This window comes from Chelmon rostratus, chromosome 23, assembly GCF_017976325.1.
Source record: "Chelmon rostratus isolate fCheRos1 chromosome 23, fCheRos1.pri, whole genome shotgun sequence".
Taxonomy (NCBI): Eukaryota; Metazoa; Chordata; class Actinopteri; order Chaetodontiformes; family Chaetodontidae; genus Chelmon; species Chelmon rostratus.
In genome coordinates, this window is record NC_055680.1 from 13,121,640 (window position 1) to 13,139,434 (window position 17,795).

The following is a 17,795-nucleotide window of genomic DNA, read 5'->3' on the forward strand; positions in this document are numbered from 1 at the left end:
TGACTCTCAAATATCAACATCTGTATATCAGAAATAAGAATCCGGGCTAATATTTAAAATAAGTAAAGAATAATATTGAGCCAGTATCAGCATGGCTGCTTAGCGTTTTAGCCTACAGTAACTGAATTCAACCAGCAGCTGTTGAACCTACCAACCAGATTAAAACCAGATAATGACTGCGGTGTGAGTCAGGTCAGGTGGGCAGAATCAATTAGTTGATTGGCAACTATTTCAATGATGAGTTAATCATTTAAGGTCATTTTTAAAACTAAAAAGGGAAACATTCCTGAGTTTCTGCTTGGATTTACTGCTTTTCTTTGTCTTATGTGATAGAAAATGTAATATCTTGGGCTCTTGGAAACTGTAACAACAATAATTGATCATGGACTGATGAGAGGAATGATCCTTAAAGATCAGTAGGCCATGATGTCATGCGATGAGGTTCAAACACCATGACAGCAAACTGTGCTGAAACGTCTTCGAGCATGTTAATGGATCCAGCTCTGAAGCTGTTCAGTTCTTGTGGCTCTGGACTTGAATGAGTCCATTGTGAGGAAGATGAATGAAGATGATGGGTGACAAAGGTTGAAATTGTATTCCTTGTTATAAACCATCAGACTTCTGATGTGTAAGTCTGTCATCAAGCGATAGAAATTGTATGCGTATAAGCACATTTCTCTGGCTCTGAGTGCCTGTCAGAGTCTGATATGAGTCAGAGTGCTGCATGAAGAGGGTCAGAGAATCAACTGGTGAGTGAGAATCGCCACTGAGGCAGAGATAGTTTATCTAACAAGTCCAAAAGGAGCTGCTTTTCTGTGTATGTACCACAGATTCAGTGAAAAATCTAAATCTGGTTGTGCTGAGGTCCAGCGACACTCAACAGTTCGGTCCAAACCATGAGCTTCATAAACAAGAACTGAGAGAACGTCAGACCCCCCACATGCAGCCAACAGCTCCTCCATGCTGCTTTTTCCCCCAAAGTGATAACAGAGGGTACTTGTTTCTACCCCTCATTGCTCTGAAATGTTTCTGACTCACAGTTGCCCCATCGCTGCCTCTTACCCGTGACTGACGCCTCAGTCCGCCTCCTGCCTGAAAACAAGGAACATCTTGACATCTCGCTTTTCTGCCTTCTGTTTTGCTGGTGTTGCATTCTTTCCGCATCATTGGGGAGCCTTGGGGGTTTGGCCGTCCAGCATTGTTTGTTTCCTTTTCTGCCCTTTCCAGAGTCCACAGTGACCTGGGGGGGCTATCCAAAGCTCTGTGTACATGGCTTTTATTAATAAGCACAGTGCTTACATTGTGGTGGGATGAAGCAAGAAGCTGGCTTGTGCGAATGAGCACCTGACTACACAACAGTCGAGCTGCTGTTCCCTCCAGTGTCCAGAGGTGGCACATGTTTTTCATTTTCTTTTCTGCTGTTCGCAGTCATTTTTCTGAAAGCAGCCTCTGGTGTGTGTTTGTGTGTACTTTGGCACGTGTTGTCTTGTGTTGACCTTTTTTTTTTTCTTGATTTAATTTCTAGCATGATTTTCTATCAGATTGTGATTTGTGTTTTTAAAAATCACTTTTTGTATTGAGGATAGGAAGGAGGAGGTTTCTTCCAGCATATAGTGTTACAGCTGATAAATGTACATAACCAAAACTCTCACTATCTCACTACAGAACTGGTGCAAGTGCATCTAGGTTATCAAACCATGCTGCTACAAATGCAAAGCAGTAACCACATATTTGGTCAAAACTGAGTTAAAACCTATATCTGACTTTCTAACAAATGTTTTGCTTTTTGAGAAAATGAAGTATCTGCACTTTGGCTGTGTAGTTGCTGTATATCGCTATCCAGAAAGACCGCTAACCAGCCTGCTAAAGTAAAGCTAGCTTGTGAGATACGCATAGCTAGCCGTAGCTAAAGTATGTTTAGTTATTTTCTGTGAACGAAAAATATAAATTTAACGAACTGGCATTCTGGTCATTTTGTTTGTTAACCCACTTAATTAAGTAAGGCAGCAATTCATGAAAGGGAAAGAAAAAAAGCAGTTAAACTGTTGCTAAATGTAGCTGGCTTTGCAGATCTCACTAGCTGTTACCTCATTATTTGACTACTGTATTTCCTATTAGTTAGAGGTTTAGCTACCTTTGAATTGTAATTGTAATCAATGTGTTATATTGATTTAAATACGAGTATTAGCAATACTAGGATAGATTCATATTCATATAAGCTATGGACTGTAAACTAAAGTTCATGTTCTTAAACAAGCTAGTTACCATGGATAAGATATGAAAGAACATATTTTTTATTTACTGCAGTTTTATTTACAGAGTATTTAGTTCAGATTATCCAATGGCAGACTGGAGTATTGGCATTTTTTAGGGTTAATTGCTTATTATTTGTTGGTTTCGTCAGTGTAGAAAGGTGTAAAAGGAAGGAATTATGCAAGTCTTTCTATATGGTTTACAGTTTGCTGTCTAGCCTGAAAATTGGCGTCATTTTGCTTAATTAAAGGTATATTAAACCAGTTTAAGCTTCTTCCATTTAAAGACAAATATTGTATTCTGCAGGTGCAGAATTTAAAAAACTGTATTAAAGGTGTCACTTTAGATGCTGTGGCCGTTGTTAACCAAACTTTCTTTTTCCTTAATTGGTAACTTTACAGGAAAAAAAAAAAGACCTGAAAATGTATAGCTTGTGTTTAAATTACATGAACTGACTTGACTTTCATGTCTTTCTGTGTCTGGCAGGAAATGCTTAGTCACTCGCTCGGTGACTCACCAACCCTCTAGGGGTTTGACTTGTTTCTACCCCCAGCATCGGCAGTATGACCGTCCACAGATGGTCGGCAATGCTCAATTAAGAAACATGTTGCGCGCAATAAACGCTCCATAGCAGCACTTTTTTTGGGATGAAGTGGTGAAAAATACACACTGCTTTAGAAACACACTTGAGCTTAAAAAAAGAAAAAAAAAAGGCAGTAAGTTCAGTTGTATCAACAATCTTTTATTTGGCCATACATTTCATTCATTCATTTAACAATTAATATACATTATATTTACATAAGTAAACAAAGACATCCATGTCCTTGCTTAGCCATCTTTCAGTAAAGGTTGGCAGTGCATTCTTGGCCTTTTTAACAGTGTCATTGAGTTTCCTTCTTTCGTCCTCACGCACACACACAAACGCGCAGTGTCAGTCAGGTCAGAGCCGCTGCACACGATCGATCCGGTCCAGCCTCGTCTCATCTCATCTCATCTGCTCATCTGCGCCAGTACTGGACAGAAACAGGGACAGAGCGCTCAGATTTGAACAGAAAGAATTAACTTTTTTAACATGTTGTCAGAGCAGACATTGCACGCTTTAACCTGTAATTCCACATTGTTTATTTCTAACATTACTGATGAGTGTTTTTCAAAGCATGGTGTAAAATTTGCATAGTTAAAAGGCTCTGAAAGTATTGCAGAGTTAAAAATCAACTGTTGAAGAAACCTGCTTTAGACATAATCCATCAAAGAAATGTGAAACTTCAAACCAAAAAAAAGAACAATATGCAACAATATGATACACGATTTTCTCATATTGACTTATTTGTATGATTGTTAGAGGACTGAAGATATAAAACAAATCATATATTTCACACAGAAATCAAGCAAGAGTTACTGGGGAAAAACAAGAAAACTCTGTTTTTCTTTCCAGTCTTATTGTTCACCATAAGACTGGTGTGTGTGTGTGTGAAATGAGCAGCAGTGATGTAAGTGTACACAATTCAAAGTAAATGGAAACTAAATTATGCAGACAAGCCTGTACGATCAATATGCTGTGGTTTCCTGGATGAATGTCTGCAAATTCAGAAACATCCTGAGTACACGTACCTGAGCAAACTTGTGTATCTGCTCGACCACAGCAGCAAACAGAGCACCAACGCTCTCATCGATCAGACTCTGCATGTAATGGACCGCCTCCTCGTCTGACAGATCCAATCTGAACTTGTCCTGCACCTGGAAGCAAAAAACACTCAATAACAACACTCATACACCCAATCAGAGGCAATTATTTTAACATTATTCAAGATATTCCGGTGTTATTACGTCCTTATCTAAAGTGCCCTGATAAATGAAACCCCCTCAATCTGGTGTGATATCTAAACTCTGCCAACAAAAATATTTGTTGTATTTGTTAAAATGGAGTTGCTTTCCGGTAACAACAAACGTACCTTCTTAACCGTCTTATCAGGCTCCAGGGCGATGTCAGGAATGTTGGCATCCACCATGAGAGAGAACAGATTCAGGATCAGGTTGGAGTATCTGAAGAAATGAAGGGAGGAAGGATATTTTACCTCAACAGTGAATGTGTGGGAGTGTACTGTGGCTTTAATCTTAATGTTTCCTCCTTACAGAGAAGAATAAGTTTTGTAGGAGATGCTTCAGAAGAGGCTTTTATTTGGAGTTGGAGGTTTTCTGCTGATGTCTTTAGTTCACTTGTGTATTTGTGTGTCCCCTCTTACCTCCTGAGGTGCAGGAAGGCGGTGTAGCACTGCTTCCTGAACTCCTGGTACTGCTCGCTCTGCATGCCCCCCATCCCCTCCACCATCTCTTTGCTCAGCTTCATGGGCGGAGGCAGCGGTTTGGGGTCCCGACCCAGGATGTAGCCGAAGTCGATGTGGAACAGCTTCCCTGGAGGAAGAGATAATATTCTGGAACTGTTCCATCATGTAGCATGTTAAGTAAGCGGCATCTGAGAGAACACGTCTGCCTCACCGGTCTTTGTCAGTAGCAGATTGTCCAAGTGTCTGTCTCCAACTCCAAGGATGTATGTGATGACACAGTAACCAGCTGGAAGGACACAGGGAGACAGACAACATTAATGAGACTGCTGGGATCACCTACTGCATCCAACAGGTAGAACACAGCAACAGAAACGGACTCACCGCAGCTCTTGACGTAGGTGTCCATCACCTCCGAGCTGATGCCGTAGGGCCCTTTTTCACTCGGCGCATGCTTCCTGAAGAAGCTCTGTTAAAATACATGACGTGATTTAAAGGGAAGGTTACGCTGTGTGTCAGCTAGAACTACATATAAGCAGAGTCCTGATTGTTTCTGCTCACCTGGATGTTGCCTTCAGTAGCCAGGACTTCAGCAACAGGAACAGACTGAACAAACTGCATAAAACCTGAAACAAGAACAGAATTATTTCTGCGTAGATTGGAAGATCCTGCAGTAAGAAACCCATTTTATACAATTTTAAACAACATTTTGTCCATTTCAACAGCAGCCCATTTTCTAGCTAACAGTGTTGCGTGGTGATGACTTCCTACCGTGCTTGGTGCTGGTGGCCAATACTTTATAAGGTGTCAACTTCAGGTCCAAATTCTCTTTCCTCAATAGCTACACGCCAAAGAAACAAAACACAAGAGGTTCAATTAAAAACAACTTTTTTTAAAACAACATTATTCTTCAAGAAATAATGACCTTCAATATTATAAAGCCAGATAAGCAACTCTTGGATCCAAAGATCACAGCACTGTAGCTACATAATCAGCAACATTATTATGATCAGCAACCCTTCTGTCAGCTGACAAGATGTTTATAGTCGAAAGAAAACCCAAAGATGGTGCCTGGTAGTCTAATCAGATTAAACTAAAAATACACCATTAAATCCATGAGTTTCCCATTAATAAAGCAGCTAACAGAAGAGTGCTCTCACTTTGTCCATGAGCGAGATGATCTGAAGGATGAGCTGATCCTGTCTCAGGTCGTCTCCATGTTTGAAGATGACGGGGTACATGGCTCCGTCCTCAGCCTTGAAGATCAGCTTGGCTGGCATCAGAGCACTCTGGCACACACAGAGGGAAGATATGCGTGAACAACGGGTCACGTGTTTACTGGTTTCAGTCGAGACAAAGCAAAGTGAATCATAAAAAAAATTCTAAAAAGAAATTTTTTATCTAGTGACTTGAATATCATGCTTGTCTTTGTATTTAGGTGCAGATAAGATGAGAAAGTGGTTTATAAGAGTGAATGTTTTCTATACCTTGAAGAGCGTGGCTGTCTCAGGGACAATGCCTCTGATCCTGATCTGAGGCTCCAGAGGAAGAGGAATCGGCTCTATCTCTGAAAGGTTGACCTTCTCGTTGTCGGCCAGCAGAGCCTGCAGCCGCTCCGTCTGCAGACGCACAAGGAGGAAGGCTGCTGTTAACACAACTCTGCAGAATCTGTGTGTTCATGTGCTGTTCCAGTTAAACATCAACCACCAGAATCAAATGCAAAAAAGCCTATAATGAAAGCATGTATATGAATTATGTGCACAATAAAATTCCGAAACACAAACTTCATAATCTAAACAAGTCAAAGAGAAAATACTGTTTTTGCATGTGCAGGTATTCTGTTGTTACCTTCTTCTTCCGGTTCCCACTCTCCCTTTGCACAGCTTTCATCAGCTGCACCAGTCTGTCTACAAACGTCTGCTGGGCGGCCAACAGCGACCGCATCACCCTCACACTCTTATCACCCTGGAGGGAAGAGGAAGTGTGTGCATTAAAAAGGGAGGGGAACAAAGAGTGGTTCAGTTTGCTGCAGAACCATTACAGACAGTGCTACTGTAATGCAGATGTGTATCAGAGGGGAAAAAAGACACTTGGGGATTTGTGCACGTTAGCTTTCTGGTGGTGAGTTAGATGAGAGGATCGACACCACTCTCATGTCTGTGTGGTACATGAAGCTATAGCCAGCAGGCGGTTAGCTTAGCTTAGCACAAAGACTGGAAACGGGGGGAAACAGCTAGCCTGGCCCTGGCTGATTGAATTTCTTTATGTTGCATATTTCAAACAAATGTACCCAAAATGTTTTAATTTTGGTGCGAATCCATTCACAGATTTGTAGTCGAACAAGAGGGTAGAGACTATGGCAGTGTACTTAAAAAACACATATATCATACTTGTTGCATTGAAAGACTGATCAAAAAACATCAACAACTTTTTCCTTTCCAAATGTCTGTACAGCACAACGTTTAGAAGTGAGTCCTGACCTTGAGTAAAGCCTGACTGAACCTCCTCATGACGTTCAGGTACATCTCGTGGGTCTTAGGGTCTCTCTGCTGGGTGTCCTGATCCTCACACTCCACAATCACATACCTGATGAAGACACACAGACGACAGATGACGGACGCATCAACACAACGACGTTCTCAGAAGCTAAGCTGCTTTGGCTCGTACTCACCAATACAAATAGTTGGCAAGTGTGGAGTTCTTGCAAGCACGGGAGATGAGAAATGTGCACAAGTCCTGCTGCAAACAGACACAATGACGTGTCAGTGAGAGGATAAAACATGAGGATGGTGTTTCTTACTGCTCTTTAGACTTGCGTCTTCTGTGGAACAGGAATACATTTGACATTTTGCATTTCGTACCTCCAGATTCTCGCTGTCGGCTCCTTCCTTGCCTTTCTGTGCAGCAGTGGAAGGTCCAGATGTGCCGGACAGGATCTGAGAACTACAGAGAGAGTAAAAGAGTCAAAAAATTAACAGTCAGAGAACATGGCAATTACAAACAGACAGTAGATGAACTTAAAGTTCAGTAAGGTTTAGTCAGTGCTCTGCCTCCAGCTGACAGCTCGACATTCTGGCTGCACTCGTGCAGAGGTACGCCAGTAAAATCATGACACCCTAAGAGGTCATTACAGCTTCTGAAAGAAAAATAATCAAATTCCACAAAGCAGCAAGGACTCTCCCAATTTCTGAGATAAATTTAGATCTAGTGACAACTCATCAACTGACCACAAGAGAGCCTCCACATGTGCCTCGCTTCTGTCAAAGCTGCTAGCAGTGTTGAGTTATTTACGATCCACAGCCAGAGGAGCTGCTCTGACTTCTCATCCAAGCACTGACCTGTCCAGTGTGGAGTCATCTGAAAGCCCCTGGCTGTCTCTCTTGCTGCCTGGCTCCAGGCCTCCCTGAATATCACTGAAGTTCTCATACTTGAGCGCCTGGACCAGCTGGAGGAGATACATCAGCAGGTCCTGGGGAGAGAGAGGAGGAGGTGGGAATTATTATGCTGATGATATAACAAATGTTTCATTGCAAAGCGCTTCATATTTTGGATTTAAAGCTCAGGTTTATCATTAAATACCTTCATCAGCTTTTCTGTCAAAGGGTCATTAATTCATTTAAAACGTATTCTCTTAAAATGTTGTATTAAGTATATTATTATTGTTAAAGGAGTTCAATGAATGTTGAAACAGGAGACTAACAACTTTTCTACAAGTTCTATCAATACAGAGTCATCATCCTCCTCCCACACAAGTATGTACTCCTCCTGACCCCCCTCCATCCTCCTACACCTACCTCATCATCTGCTTGCTGCAGGCGTGCCACAGCGTAGCGTCTGACCGTGGGGTTCGTGAACTGGGAGGACAGCAGCTCCAGGGAGTCCTCCACATCCATCGGCCTCCACTTCCCCAGCAGCTCCAGAGCCTGCTTGGCTTCCTGGGGCAGATCCCAGTTCACACACTTAAGGAACTTCGTCAGGGCCTGCAGTGAGAGGAGGAGGAGGAGGAGGAGGAGGAGGAGGAGGAAGCAGTGAACACAGTGTAAACCGTTTGAATCTTTGAGGGTTCAGATAGAAGCCTGAGTAGCCTTGGGTAGAGCGTAACATAACAAACACACCCACCTTCTCCTGTGTGGTGAGGTAGTATCTGAACTTCCACACCAGGTCCTGTTCTTCAGAGCTCAGCTGCTTGGTTGGAGGGTAGCTCACAATGATCTGTTGGTGCATACAGACACACAGATATCAAGTCAATTTCACTGATTTAAACTTAAAACAAACGCAGGCATGGTAATGACAAACTGGTGCATAATAAAGGAGTGGTGCTATATAGAAAATGTGCTTTGATATTCAGGTATAAAAGGCAGACCAAATATATGAAGTGTGCGACATGGTTATCAAAATGTGACATCTGGGACCATCTATCATCTAGGATAATATTAAACATAAAGGCTATCGAGGCACTTTGTCTTGCATGGAAAAGGAAAGCAGAGACAAACTCTGTGTGTACTACAATAAATAACAGCTTTATCTGCAAGGAAAAATGTCTTGAAAGCCTTCTTTGCTCTTGAAAATCAAAGAGCTTCACTTGAGTGGAACATCCAGAGAAATTATCCTGGAGTATATATATCTGGTTCTGTTACTGAGCTGAGATACATTCAAGGCATTGTGAAATCCCCAATGAGCACACAAATGTAATGCCAACTGAAATGTTGGATCTGCTGACACCTTTAAAACCATCTTATGATTGCGTCTGTGCAATTTTTATTCAGTTCTATTTATGTTGTTTTTACTCTTCTTAAAGGACCAGTGTGTAGGATTTAGTGGCATCTAGTGGTGAGCTACTTACATTAAGCTGGTCTCGTGTGGCAGCGTTGGGCTTCAGGTCGTGATCGGAGGGTCCACTGCGGAGGCTACGAGCCAGTTTGTGATGCTTGCTCTCGACCAGGTTCTCCTGTAAACAGACCATGAAATGGAAAATGCTGCAAACCTTTCTCTACAGTATAAGTGTGTTTATGTCCATGTGCCTGTCATCTCACCATCCCCATCTGCGGATCAGGAACTTTAACAATGTCACAGCTGGTAAGGACAGGTGATGCGTCATCTCCATCCTGGGTGGAGACATACACCAATACAGTGAAATACAACAATCAGCTGGCAACTTTTCAATGTTACAATACAGACAGCTGCCTGCTTTATATGAAGATTACACGCTGAAATGCACCTACCGGTAGTTATGGTAAATATGAAAATACCTTTTCATAATAGACAATGCTGTACTCCTTGTCATTTGTTTTGACACGAGGAAACTCCACCATAAGGTACATGAAGTTAGAGCTGCGTTTCTCACTCTGCAGGGACATACATTAAGAAAACTTTTAAAGTGAACTCAAAAAAAACAAAAAGCAAAAGAGGATTGTAAAAATGTGCAGATGACGTGTGAACAGTTAAACCTGCAAGAAGTCATTTTTTTTGGCCACATGGGGGCAGCGAAAACAAGTCACCTTTTAAGTTAACACGATGAACTTAGCAAACGGCTGCTTATTTACACATCCAACAGTTATGGACTACCATTATCATTCATTTGAAGTTGTATTCGTGGCCTCCAGTATAATGTAACTGCAGTATTCACACTCTTTTAACTCTTGTTTTTGATCTTTACCAAGTCCTCAGGGAAATATCTGGCTTTTTAGCTGCCAAAAGCTCCACTATGTTAATTAGCTAGTCTAAACTGTGTCTGTCTGAATGCCAATGTCAGCATGCTAACATGCTCACACAGACAATGCCAACATCTGATAATTGGCAGGTATAATGTTAACCATCATAGTTTAGCATGTTAGCTAATTTGCTTATTAGCACTTAACACAAAATACAGCCAAGGCTGGTATTTGGTCATAAACCAACGTGTTAAGACAAATTAAAATTTTGAACTGATATGGCGCCAGATTAAAAGTTAAGGGTTTATCAAAGTTGCTAGGAGTTAATTTGAAGGGAATATGAATGTTGGTACCAGTTTTTTTTTTTAATCCATTAGTTGGCAATAGTTGCTCAAGAAATTTCACTCAAATGTCAACCTCATGTTGGTACCAAAGGGAAAGTCAGAGGCTCAACAACATTAGCAGGATTTATCCTCTGGAGATCATGAGGAGCAAAAAATGCTAAACAAACTCACCTCATTGATCATTTCGATTTCTCTGAAAGTCAGACGGTCCAGCCAGTCGACCTTCACCATGTGGCCCTGTCGATGGGCCTTTGTCAGCTGGAGGGAGAGAGAATGGGAGGAAGATGGGAGGAAGAAAGAGTGGAGGGAAACAAGAAAAAGAACAAGGTTTACCAAAAAACACACACTTAAAAAAAAAAAAAAGGTTGAGGTTCTGTTGCAGCAGAACCGGTCACAGCATGGTGGCTGATGTGCAAACAGCTCGACCAATCATGCACAAATCCAGTGCCAGCAGCCAATCCAGCATCTCCAGTCACACACTCAGCAGCCAATCCACTCATCGGTCAGTGTGGGTGTCAGGAATGTAAGCACACATTTGGCCATAACCAGGAAGCCCACAACTCAGCTGGATAGAATTAGTACTCACTCTTTAAAACAATATATGAACTGGTAGCAGCCTAGAAAAAAAACTTCAGATACGATTAAGTCAGCTGCGCTCAGGATGAAAAACAAAAACCAAAAAAAATTATGGAATTGATGAGTTTGTTTTAGGAATTAAATGATTAAAAAAAACAATCCAATCAGATGATGCTGAAATGAAATGAACTCCCTTCCAAAAAGCTGCAACAAGTTGGCAAACATAATTTTCTTGTGTAAACTAGATCCACATAAACAAGAAAAACATGCACACACACACTTACACAAAATACACTGACATACAGCAACAGCAGAAAACTTAAAAAACAAAGTGTGTGATGCTTTCAAGAACACAGCCGTAGACCTTGACAGACAGGTGTTCACACTAAAACCTGGGTCAAAATGTATTTGTAAATGCACTGAATGGCTTTGTACAACTTTCCCACATAGAGCAATGCAAAATGTTCAGGGATTTCATAAAGGACGTTTATTTAAAGTGAAATTCCCTGACACAGTCTGAATTGTTCTCCTGAGAGAAGAAGATACTGAAATTCATTAACAAATACGTTTCGACCGAGGCCTTCTTCACACACATATAGTACAAAAACACACACCCCCACTTTCTACATTGCCAACACTAACCCCTCCACTTGTACTCACATCACTGAGTACCTCCAGGTCAGGACCCTGGAACAGATGATGGTTTAGAAACGTATTGGAGGGTTTCACCCCGTTTCCAATGCACGCACAATGTCTCTTTATCACCATCTCATCTCTTTCCCCCATCCTTTCTTCTCTGCTTCTCCTCACTCCTACCCTGTCCTTCCCCTGGCCTACACCAATATAACTGGCCATCTCTCCAGTCCTCACACCTACAGTACTGTACCTTGGCGAGCCTGCCCATCTGGTCCTCTGTCAGACTGCTGCTGGTGCGTCCTGGTGTGGTAGTGGGCTCCCCGCCATCTCCCTCCACACCCGGCCAAACCTTCAAGTCGTGCATCCCTTGCCGAAACATACTAGAAGATGACACAAATAGGTTTTTCAAAGTTACACCCAGGGTCTTTTTCTTGATTTTGTGTGTTCTCGTAGCCTTCATGATGTGTTTGTTGTAACTACCTCAACACAAAGGATAATTGTTTGTTTAAAGTGTAAACTTAATGCACTTTTTAAATGCATTTAAATAATTACATTGCTTTATTGCAGCTGTAACAAACCATAATTAATAATGAGACTTTAGACTCACCCGTATTTGCCAAACAGGGTGACAGTGGTTCCCCCAACGGGGACTGCTCTGCCGGGCCCATAAATGTCCCACACTGTGAGAGCCACCTGGGCACTTTGGGGAAGGTCTGGGTACTTGACTGGCAGCCGCAGCCACTCGTTCCAGCTGCACAGGACAGCAGGAGAGATCGCAGAGAGTACAGGATAGAGTGTAAGAAGGAGCTAAATGTCACCAGCAGGAACTAATGCCTAAAAATCACACACAGTGCCTCTGAAATCTTTGGTCACTCTAGTCCCAAACTCCTAGACCTCACTGACACTGCTATTAAATACAGAGCACACGCCACAGAACATCTCAGCCACCCCCTGAACTCATGCTTCACTTTACGCCCCTCCAGCTGCAGATACCGATCTCTCATCTGTATGAAAGCAAGCTACAGTAAAAGCTTTGAGCCCTCAACGAACTGTAGAAATAACACTCAAATGGAGTCATGTTCTTGAGACTGTATTGTGTTCCTTGTAAGTATGTTTTTGTGTTTGTGTGTGTGTACAGGCTGTGGAAACAAATTTCCTCTAATAATACAATAAATTATCTATCTAGCAAAAAGAAAAATGATATGCTACTATTGGAGGGAGTTTTGCATCTTTGCATATTGAGAGGAAGATTAATTTTTGGTGTTGAAAATGTTCTAATAAAAGAAAAAGCTTTAATTTAATGTATGGAGGGGTGGTTATCTGCTTTCTTTAATGTCATAAATAGTAGTGACTGAAAAATGATGAAGACAAAGGGACTGATATACACTGCAAAGCTCCATTTTGCTGCATTTATGCAACTAAGTTGAGACTAAATAATAGAAACTAAAACTTGAAAAACAAAAAACTTATGTGAATACACAACTGTGATGATAAATGAATTATAATTGCAGATGTCCTTTTATTCAGTGGTGGTTAGGAGAGAAAACACACAGAAAAAGACTAATACTAATAGTTAATACTCACTTCCAGCGTGTGCTGAACGCTTTGTATGAGGTGCGAACAGGAAGGGCGAGCGGCTTTCCTTCAGCAAACACCTGACAGGTGACATAGAGGTCCGAGCAGTTCTCCTGGTAGAGGCCAGAGAACCGCAGCATCGGGTCTTCGAGCAGGGCTTTGTAGCTCTTCTGCTCTCGCTTTCCCTCTAAACTGCCTCTGGAAAAAGAGAGAGGAGGCAAGAGAGGGTGGTGAAAAAGGGATAAAACAAGTATGTTGTTTGCTGATGTTATTAAGGGTGCACCAATTTGTCCTCTCACAAATAATCCAACATTTGGGGACTGTTCTTGACAGGTTTGTGCTTTTTGGAGTATTTTCTTGAACTTCAGTTTCACATACTGGGATTTAATTCATAGAAGGGTGTAGATATTAGAGACTGATGGCAGAGAAAAAGGCTATTATAACAAATTCAGTTTGCATCACATGTACTGGGATTTTTTTGTTTGTCTTAAGCGTTTCATCCTCTAATATGTAACACATAAAAGGAATATAAGGACAAATAATAACATGAACATGTATCAGCAAATAAGTATCAACAGATTTCCATAGGTTCTTTAATCTACATGAGAGTCTACACTCTTCTTTTCCTTTCATGTAGTGTGAACACTATAATGAGACTGACTGCATGAATAAAGATGATTAATATGTATTTCTTTAAAACTGACATTTGCTATGATCAAATGAGGCACTGGAGAAAAGCTGGAAATAGATCACAGCTGTTTAGTTAATTAGACCATTATAATGCAATAATTAGACTCATGAGCTGTGCACATGGTTTTAGTGAGGAGACAACTGTGCTTTCAGATCAGGCGTCCTGACCAACAACATACCCCCTGAGTCACGAAGAAGAAAGTAAACGTCTTACAACAAACTGAGGTGAGGATGAAATCTGATCTTTCAAACTATTGGATTCAGTAACGTTATTGTCCCAACAGTGCTGGAACATTCCAAACAGGTGTTTTTGGATCATTCCACAACTTTCCCATACTTTTGTTGCTCCTGTCCCAACTTGGTTGAAACATGTTGCTGCATCAAATTCAGAATAAACAGATATTTACAAAAATCAATGAAGCTGATGAGGTGAAACATTTAATATATCATCTTTGTACTGTTTTCAGTTGAGTATATGTCAGAAAGCATGAGCAAACTATCACATTGTAATATTCATGTTTTACATAGCGTCCCAACTGTTTTAGAATCAGGGTTGTATAACAAGTTATGAAATAAAAATAGGATTTTAGAAATACACATTGATGAGTTAACCAATCAACAATCAAAAATAGTTGCTGTAATTTTCTGTCCTTGGACTAATGGATTAATTGACAGTTGTTTCAGTACAAGGTCAAAATAAACACATCACTCTGGGATTTGCAATGACGACAAGTGACATTCAGCGTTGACTATCTGATTAAAATGTGATAAACTGTCAGTTGTGACACAGTTTAAAGCTTAAAGTCAGAAAAACATATGCAAACGAGAGACGTGTAGACCACACACGAACAAAGCAAACATAGCAAGCATCCTGTCCAGTCACAAGATAGATTAGTTACACCACTTGACCAAAAGCGACGCATTAAGTGCAAAACTTACATCTTAAGTTGGACGTTGATGTCTAAGTCACAGCTGTAAACATAGTTGAATTTATCAGTTTCCATCTTCCGACGGGAAAACACTAAATTCTAGCCAAAAACCTGACGACTTCAACATGAAATCCCGGACGGTTATATGAGACTTTGCGAGCGGTGGGGTTTGCGACAAGGCCTCGGCTCAGCACAACAACACTCCTCAGAAGCCTGTTCAAACTCCTGCTCACTCGGTCAACTGCGTTTTCAGTCTGTACACCCGTTAAAAAAGACAACTTTAAGCGCCTGTATTCACGGTAAAGACATTATTTTAACGGCTGTCTCACCGGGCATGATTTGATGTTTTTGATAGCTACACAACACAGCATCAGCCAAAATCGGCAGCCAGGCTAAAGAAGTCGATTCTCGATGCAGTTGGACCGACGAAACTGAGAGAGAAATCATTCTATTGTGTATTGATTTGTCGAGTCTGATGAAACCAAGGAGGAAGTAGAAAAGAGGCGGCGTTTAAAGCAAGCCTATTAAAGGGACAGACCACCCAAAAGTGTCATGTTGACAAACCATTACTTTGGCAATTAGAAATATAATTATGTATGAAAATAATGTACTATAATCCTTTGTTTTGTACTTATAGGAATAAAATCTGTGTGGTAAGTGAGTTTTAAAATTTTTTCAAGCCATTAAAATTAAAAATAAAAATTGCCATTTCTGGAGCTCTTTTATTTACTTTTGAAAGTAAACTGTGCATGACACAAAAAATAATAATGAACTGTTGTTTAATTTCCCCAGATTATCAAGTTAAAATGGTCAGTCTGTGTTACATTTTATTAACAATTACTTTTATATATTCATATTCCTTTTGTCCAAATATTTATATGCCTAAATAACTGAATAAAAAAAGATATTTCAAAGACATTTCTTACTTGTTTAATATTGTATCAATGTTTCTCATTATGTTAGTTATCATTCTTGTGAGGAAAACTAACATGCAGTTGTTTAAATGTGTTATGCACTGTAAAAGTAAACATTAAGGATAAACAACATAAGACATTGATAAAGATGATGTACTAGATGTCATGGTTCCAGTCTGGTGAATTAACTTTATTATTTACTTCTGCTACTAATAACAAATCAGATATTTCTATGGTGTAAAAAAGGAATAATACTCTTCTTGCAACTGAAATGAAAGATACAACAGTGTCTGTAAATTGATGCACAACATTTCAGTAAAAGTGAAATAGATTAGGCATACTCATGAAAATGGCATTGTACAATATATGTTTACGATGCATTCTTTGCTAATTATAACACATTATACTTAAGAAAATACATTTTTACAACATGAGTTTACTGGCCTCTTAGGGTACAGTTTATCCGTATGGAACATATTTATTATTAAGAGGTCCCAACAAAACAGTCCTCTGAGTAAAGACACGAAACATGTTGACAGCCCCTTTAACTTTTGTTAAATTAAAACGCACTTGTCACCAATTAAGTGCATATCCGTGAAGGACAACGGGCGTGTGACAGGAAAATCCTCATCGTTTGCTTTGACGAGGTCCTCCCTTTTCATCAATGCTGACGACAGCATGGCGTGAACTCATCGTCGGCATCTTGTACAGGAAGAGGTCAGCACCACCCAAGCTGAACTTATGAAAGAACATGTGACATTAGAAGATCTTCCATCCTCTGAAACAGCATCTGAATAAAATCATTTTAAGGAGGAAACTGACCTCTGAAATACTCAACCACCTCTACCGTCAGGTGCATTTGTCATTTATTTTTACTTACTGCTCATATTAATGCAAACAGTATTTGAACTGCAACAAGTCTTCATAGAAACAATGTACAGCTTGAGAGAGGCAAGTGTGAGTCATATAAATGTAGAGGCACCCCTGACTATCAACACTCTCTGACTACTGTGGGGGTACCAGAGAAAAGGCACGTAAAACACCACATTATGAGGCCCCGGGGCCTCCTGTGAGAGGCTTGAGAGGATTTTTCCTATGATCTCGCACCTCAAGCTGCAGATAGCAAGCAACTGGAAGAAGATGAGCTAATGTTTTGTTGGCCCGGGCAGCACTGTATTGTCAGCTCAGATCACTTTTTGACATTTAACTTTTTTTCGGGGATGATCTTATGAGAACAAAAATTACACAGAAATGCATGGAACAAACAGAATAATGACAGTGGATTTTTGAGACTGATGCGGATGCTGAAATAAAGGATATACAGGCCAAATTAGGTAGAGAAGCACATATATTTTTAGTGATGAGCTCTTGTGATTAAATAGTTGTGATTAAAATACTAGCAACAGTTAACAGTTGGGAAATTAGCTTATTCACTTTCCTGTCAAGAGTTAGATGTTGGTTGCCTGGCAACCCTGCAGAGGCAGGAAACAGTCAGGCACAGCTTACAGGTGACAGCAGTCCTCTGCTCCAGCAGCACATACTGTTTAAATACACTGTCCACAGACTGTTGTGTGTCCAGCACAGATTCAGTATTCCTTCTCATAGATTCTCCAAGTCTCTGAAGGGATGAACACCTCCAGTAGAATCTCCTATCTCCTCTCCTCTCCTATAGGCGCTCAGCTGGGATGTGATCTGGTGACTGTTGAGCATCTGATTCACATCATTTTCGCACTCATCAGACCTTTCAGTGACTTCTTTTGCCCTGTATGGAATCATCTACATATGGCACCCACTAATGTATTGAATGTTTTCCTTTAATTTGTCTCCTGTGTGACGTAATAACTATAGTGACAGGTTGTATATAGATCTGTAGATCATAGATCAGTGTTTGGGCATGTGTTTTACATGTGCATTAGTCATATCCTCAGTTTCTGGACCTGGCTGA

The 17,795-nt window shown here is 40.7% G+C and overlaps 1 protein-coding gene across 2 annotated transcripts; it reads right to left on the reverse strand.

Moving 5' to 3' along the window:
• Positions 1-2,990: 2,990 nt before the first annotated feature.
• pik3c3 (phosphatidylinositol 3-kinase, catalytic subunit type 3) lies at positions 2,991-15,316 on the reverse strand. 2 transcript variants are annotated; one of them, XM_041964716.1, is made up of 25 exons: positions 14,947-15,316; positions 13,327-13,515; positions 12,350-12,493; positions 11,993-12,122; positions 10,702-10,788; positions 9,785-9,880; positions 9,569-9,640; positions 9,379-9,483; positions 8,655-8,747; positions 8,330-8,515; positions 7,874-8,004; positions 7,397-7,478; positions 7,207-7,271; positions 7,016-7,121; positions 6,384-6,500; positions 6,023-6,154; positions 5,696-5,824; positions 5,307-5,376; positions 5,097-5,161; positions 4,920-5,004; positions 4,750-4,824; positions 4,497-4,665; positions 4,206-4,296; positions 3,865-3,990; positions 2,991-3,266 (listed from the first exon to the last, which is right to left on the reverse strand). In XM_041964716.1, the coding sequence occupies exons 1-25, from the start codon at positions 15,009-15,011 to the stop codon at positions 3,252-3,254; spliced, it is 2,625 nt and encodes an 874-aa protein (XP_041820650.1). In that variant the 5' UTR covers positions 15,012-15,316; the 3' UTR covers positions 2,991-3,251. The 2 variants fall into 2 exon arrangements, with proteins under 2 accessions (XP_041820650.1, XP_041820649.1); XM_041964715.1 differs by having other exon boundaries at positions 7,207-7,274.
• Positions 15,317-17,795: the final 2,479 nt, after the last annotated feature.